Consider the following 6112-nt stretch of genomic DNA (forward strand, 5'->3'; position numbering starts at 1 on the left):
TAAAAACTTAAAAAGGTCGGAAAATTGACTTCCTTTCATATATATATATATATATATATATGTGTGTGTGTGTGTTATTTTATATATAAAACAAATGCGACATTCAGAAATTACAGAAATAAGAATGTACGATTTAAATGTTAATTGTCCTAAAAATATTACAATAATTTAATTTTTTTTTTTAAGTTTGGAGTGAAATATGAGCTGAATATGCTTTTGTGAGATCCACCCTTTATTTTCAATGTGTTTTCTGTGAGATTTAATTTAAAGAAACATCCCAAAGACGCACGCTAGTCATAAGCTAATGGTGATCAGACGTTCAGATCAGGATGAGCTTCAGGTCTGTTCAGGAAGTGTTTCCACAACAGTTTTATCTGCTGTGTGTTTGTTGTGTAAAGCAGACTCGCACCATACGTCACAACTGTATTAATCACTCGATTCTGAGTTCACACACATCGTTAACGAGTGAAAATAGTGGGGAAATTCACAATACATTCAGTAAATATGCTATTGTCATGTCTGAAAGATTATAGATAGGAAGCTTAGAACAATTTTACAAAAAGTGAGTTTAATTTTCATACACCCTTCAAAGTTCTCACAGGAGTGAGTGTTGGGAGCGTGAGCTGTGGCTGTGTATATTATGTGTGTGTGTATATGGATATTGATGTTTTTAAGCGTCTCTCTGTCATTGGCTGTGACGTTTGATTGACAGCCGGGAGGTGATGGTTTGTAATCCTGTCGGTTTTAACTGTTTGTCAATGTAACAAACATCCTGTGAACAAGAACATTTCTGTTGACTTCCTCTCTCTGCAAAGTGATTGGCCGGTTTGGACCTCCTGTGACCACGCCCACTTGTTTAATGTCACAGCGCTGGTTGTATTGATTGATATCTGCTGGGCATAAAGTGGGCGGGGTTTATGCTCAGAATCCGTTGATTCTGGATGATTTTGGGTGACTTTAGTTGAAATTGCTCTTGTTTGTCTTTTTCCTTTTTACATATGGCTGGTTAATTATGTTTGTAACAAGTCTTTTTGCCATAAAAAGTCTTTTGGTAGCTAAATTGCATATAATTATTGTGCATATGGGGCAGAAACTAAAGTGGGTGTGGCCTGTTCTCTGGCACTTGAGAAATAAACATTTAATACAATCGGTGGGATGTTTTTATTTGTATGATATATATATATAACAAATATATGTAAAATATAGTAATATAGTAAAATGGTATGAGACATTGCACTGTTTTGTGTAATTTGCTCAAAATAATGCTAATACATCATCTGATACACCAGATCTATTGTACCGAATGCGAAGTCAGAATCAGGTCATGTGATATATCTGCCTTTATAAAACGTGTAAGTTATATTATAACTGCAGCCTTGAGCGATTATGAACCAGTTTTAACAGTTGGGTGACTTTAATGACCACTGAAACCGGTTCTGCTGGTCTGGAGTTGAAGGAAGCATTCAGGACAAAACCACACTATATAATGCGTCTTTAAGGCATTTTATTTTATTATACACTCGCTGTCTTTGTTGCTAAATAAAACTACAAAATAAAAATGTTAAGCACCATTTTATTTGATTTAATGATGTCATTGTCAGACCTGGTTATAATATTAGTTTTTATGTTTTTAGTTTTCATTTGACATTCCATTTTAAGTCTATAATTTTTAGTCATTTTATTCCAGATTTTTTTTTTTTTTTAAGTTTTTCTTTTCATTTTCCACTGCAATAGAAGTACATGGACTAACTTAAAAAATTAAGTACATTTGCATTTCCTGAAGGGTAAGTTTTAAGAAAAAAGTTTGAGGTAAGTCTATCATTTTCAGTCATTTTACTACAGAAATTCGTTGTTTCAGTTTTATTTGATTTGCTTATTTTCAGTTACTTAAATGTTTTAAAGGGGTCATATGATGCTGCTAAAAAGAACATTATTTTGTGTATTTGGTGTAATGAAATGTGTTTATGCAGTTTAAGGTTCAGAAAACACATTATTTTCCACATACTGTACATTATTGTTTCTCCTCTATGCCCCGCCTTTCTGAAACGCGTCGATTTTTACAAAACTAATCGGTCTGAAAAGCGAGCAGAAACTGAATATATTAATATGTAAAGATAATAATGGATAATAATAAATGCTTTGGCTCACAGACATCTTCATCCAAGTTTCTTGAATAAAACTCATAAAAATGCACTGGCACATTTTCAATAAAACAGTTCCAGGGTTCGGATGTGGTCCTTAATCTTTGGTGGTTTTGATTAACGAGTTACATTAACTGGTTTCTGTTGAAAAATTGAATCTCAGGCATTCTCAGTAACATGTATCGGTGTTTAAAAGGGTCTGTACATGGATTCACTTCGATTGAAAGTGACGGTGCTTGAGAGTATGAAGTCAGAAACCCTCGTCATCTTCATCATTATCATCTTCATCAGCCCGTCTTTGCCGGTTTGTTCTTCTTGTTGAGGATCTTCATCAGGTTCTTGGACATGAAGTAGGGTTTCTGTGGACTGCCATCATTACGCTCCAGATCCTCCACTGCATGATGTAACGCACGGTGAGACACATAAAACACCGCACACATTATATATGTTATATAGCATTATATCCGTGGTGTGTGATACTCACAGAAACACAGGAAGAGTGTGTCCACACCCATGTTATACACACTGAAGAAGCCGTGAGCGATCAGATACGCACCGAACACCACCGTCTGTCACACACACACACACACTTTACAAAACTAAACATGTTCATTTGCCACTACCTGATTCAACTTTACATCTCATTTCTTGCATGAAACCAAAATCTAAGCAACTGTATAGCTAATTACGGAATGAAAGTATATTAACTCATTTAAACAAAATACAGGGAACAGAAGTGAAAGGAGTTTTAAGGGAAAATTTTATTGTATATTTAGATTTTGACTGAACTTGAAAACTGAACTCCAAATCAAAAATAATACAATAGAAATATATATATTTCCATTAAAAAATGGCATGAAAAATATTTACTGTAATGCAAATATATTAATAAAATTATTTTTATGCAAAACATATTTGTATTTTATTAAGTCTATTTTGCATCCAGATGTTTTACTTTTAAGAACTTTTAAGGAAAGAGTTTGAGGCATATTTAGATTTTGATTGAACCATGAAAACCTCCATTTCACCTCAAAATTAAATAATTTTTAAATTTTAATTAATAAAAAAATATATATTATGAATATTTTTCTTTTGCATTAAATATTTACTGTAATGCAAATATATAAGTAAAATAATTTTTATGCAACATTTATTTTTATTTTATTAAGTCTATATCAGATCCTCCAGATGTTTTATTTTTTTAAGAACTTTTAAGAAAAGACTTTGAGGCATGTTTAGATTTTGATTGAACCATGAAAACCTCAATTTCACCTCAAAATTAAATAATTAATTAATTTAATTAAAATATTTGGCATTTAAATTTGCATTAAACATATTTACTGTAATGCAAATATATGAATAAAATAATAAAATATATATTTAGCATAGAAATTATTTCTATTTTGCATCCAGATGGTTTACTTTTAAGGAAAGAGTTTGAGGTTTATTTAGATTTTGTTTGAACTTCATGAAAACACCCATTACACCTCCAAACCAAATAAATAAAATAATAATAATATTAATAATACATATATTTCCATAAAAATTGCATTCAAAATATTTACTGTAATGTAAATATATAAATAAAACAATTTTTTTGCAAAATATAATATATTTGTCTCCAGATGTTTTACTTTCAAGGACTTTTAAGGAAAGAGATTAAGGTATATTTAAATGTTGACTGAACAATGTAACCTCATAACAAATGAAATTGTAATATAAAAATATATATTTTGCATAAAATTTTGCATTAAAACATATTTACTGTAATGCAAAGTGTTTTAAATTAAATGCATTACATCAAATACCACCATGTAGAAAAACATTTTTGTTGATATTTTGAAAAAAAAAAAAAGAAAGAGATTAAGGTATATTTAGATATTGATTGAACCGTGAAAATCTCATAAGAAATAAAACAATAAAAATATATATTTTTTGCATAACATTTAGCATTATAACATTTACTGTAATGCAAAGTTTTTGCTTAAATGCATTACATCAGATACCACTGTGTAGTAGAAAAGCTTGATTTTTGTTGATATTTTGAGAAATACAACAACAGAGGTAATTTTCATAATGTTACAATGCAAAAAAAAAAAAATTATATATATATATATATATATCTTATAAGGTCCAGTATGCAAAATATAGTTTCTTGTTTCTTTTTGATTTTTGGGGTGAAATAGTTGACAGGTTTAGTAAAAATTCACTTTCTGTGTGTTAATGCAATGCTGAACACATGATCGCTGTATATGACATACAGTTAAATACATGTAAGAAAAGACCAATCAGAATTCAGTATGCAAAAATGACATCATAATTTCAGTTTGATTTCGATTGCCGAACATTTGATCAAATGTAAATCAGTAATGTGAGGTGTGAACGTGAGTCTCACTATGATGGGCATCCAGTAGTAGTTGAGCGCCGCCGTTTCAAACGTGGTTCCTGGAGTCTGAATCCTGCCGGAGAAGAAGAAGAAGGCCAGCACACCTGAAAACAGACGAAACGTCATCAGCTTCAGCTCACACATGAAGCTCCAGAGATCTGAGGTGTGTCTAATCTCTCACCAACTCCACCGACCACCAGCAGCTTCCCGAAGAACAGCAGCAGATCCGTCACTTTATCCAGCACCACCACCCTGACAACAACAACACAATACCCTCTTAACAACCAACACATCTCCTCATGAGGAAACACTGTCCTGTCTTGGGTTCTTGAGTTGCTCTTCTTTGTAGCTTCATAACACTGTTCCAAACCAGACAACACACAATCAAAAACATAATTTCCATCTTTTGACCAAGCTTATTTCCTTTTTCCCCTAATTGTGACTTTTATCTCACAATTCAGATTTTTTTTCCCCTCGTAATGACTAAATGAAAGTACATGAAATTTGTTCAATAATAAAAATAGGTGAAAGGATTTTAAGGAAAAAGTTTCAATTTAGATTTTGTTTGAACTTCATGAAAACACCCATTTCATCTCAAAGTCAGATTAATAAATACACATTAAAAAAATTACAAATAAATTAAAATTAAAAACATTTCACATAAAAATTTGCATCAAGTTTAGATTTTGATTGATCTTCATAAAAACACAAATTTCACCTCAAAATCAAAAGAAAGAAATAAAAAAAGAAAGAAATTTAAAAAATAATAAATACAAAATTTTTCACATACAAATTTGTATTAAATTTATATTTTGTTTGAACTTTTTGAAAACATTCAATTTTCATCTCGTTCTAACACGCCCCCACATATCTACGTCACTATGTGGGAAGATTTGCATAACACCACCAAATGTTCACGCAAAGAAAGAAAGCGTAACTTTTATTTTCGCTGTAGTATTGTTGTTGCCGCCGCCGCCATGTCGTGAAGGCGCTGTGTGTTTCGTTGTGAAAGCGAAACTACTTTGTTTGGTCTTCCAAAAGAGGACGATAACTGCTTCGTCATGCCTGGAGCTGATCTGTGCTGGTCGCTGATGAAATGCATCAACATTCAATCAAACAAAAAAAATAGTTTTGCATAAAAATGAAATTATTTTGTAAACTATATGAGTGTATAACTTGCGACTGCGAGAAGATATAAGCTTGAAAAAGTAAAGTGCACTTGTGAAAAAAAAATTGTGAGATGTAAACTCTCAATAGGTTGTTTGCAATCACGTGATTCTGATGACGCACGAAATGCAGCTGGAGGGCAGGAAGTGATTTTTCTCCATAGAAATCACTAACAAAACTCAAAATGCCTGTGTTTTGTGTTGTTTATGGATGCTCAAATCGACCAAACCGAGAAACCACAAGGAGCTTTTATCGTGTAAGAAAATGTGTTGTTCATAAGGGGGGAAAAGTCAAGAAATTGACTGAAAAACGCAGGAAAAAGTGGCTTGTAAACCTGCGTCTGCGGTCGGGAGGAGCGGAGCCGGATAATGCTCGTGTGTGCAAATGATTAATATAAGATATAATAATATATTAAGAT

The 6112-nt window shown here is 32.0% G+C and overlaps 1 protein-coding gene across 1 annotated transcript in view; it reads right to left on the minus strand.

The window, feature by feature from the left end:
- Nucleotides 1-2092: 2092 nt before the first annotated feature.
- Nucleotides 2093-6112, minus strand: part of slc44a4 (solute carrier family 44 member 4) — a 32850-nt gene continuing 28830 nt past the window's right edge. The window contains exons 19-22 of the mRNA XM_016567453.1: nucleotides 4709-4779; nucleotides 4537-4631; nucleotides 2626-2710; nucleotides 2093-2535 (exon numbers count right to left, since the gene is read on the minus strand). Coding sequence (XP_016422939.1) covers nucleotides 2429-2535; nucleotides 2626-2710; nucleotides 4537-4631; nucleotides 4709-4779 — 358 coding nt within the window. The 3' untranslated portion in view covers nucleotides 2093-2428. The remainder of the gene's footprint in view (nucleotides 2536-2625; nucleotides 2711-4536; nucleotides 4632-4708; nucleotides 4780-6112) is intronic.

Source organism: Sinocyclocheilus rhinocerous, unplaced genomic scaffold (genome assembly GCF_001515625.1).
Source record: "Sinocyclocheilus rhinocerous isolate Xijiao unplaced genomic scaffold, SAMN03320098_v1.1 scaffold422, whole genome shotgun sequence".
Classification (NCBI taxonomy): Eukaryota; Metazoa; Chordata; class Actinopteri; order Cypriniformes; family Cyprinidae; genus Sinocyclocheilus; species Sinocyclocheilus rhinocerous.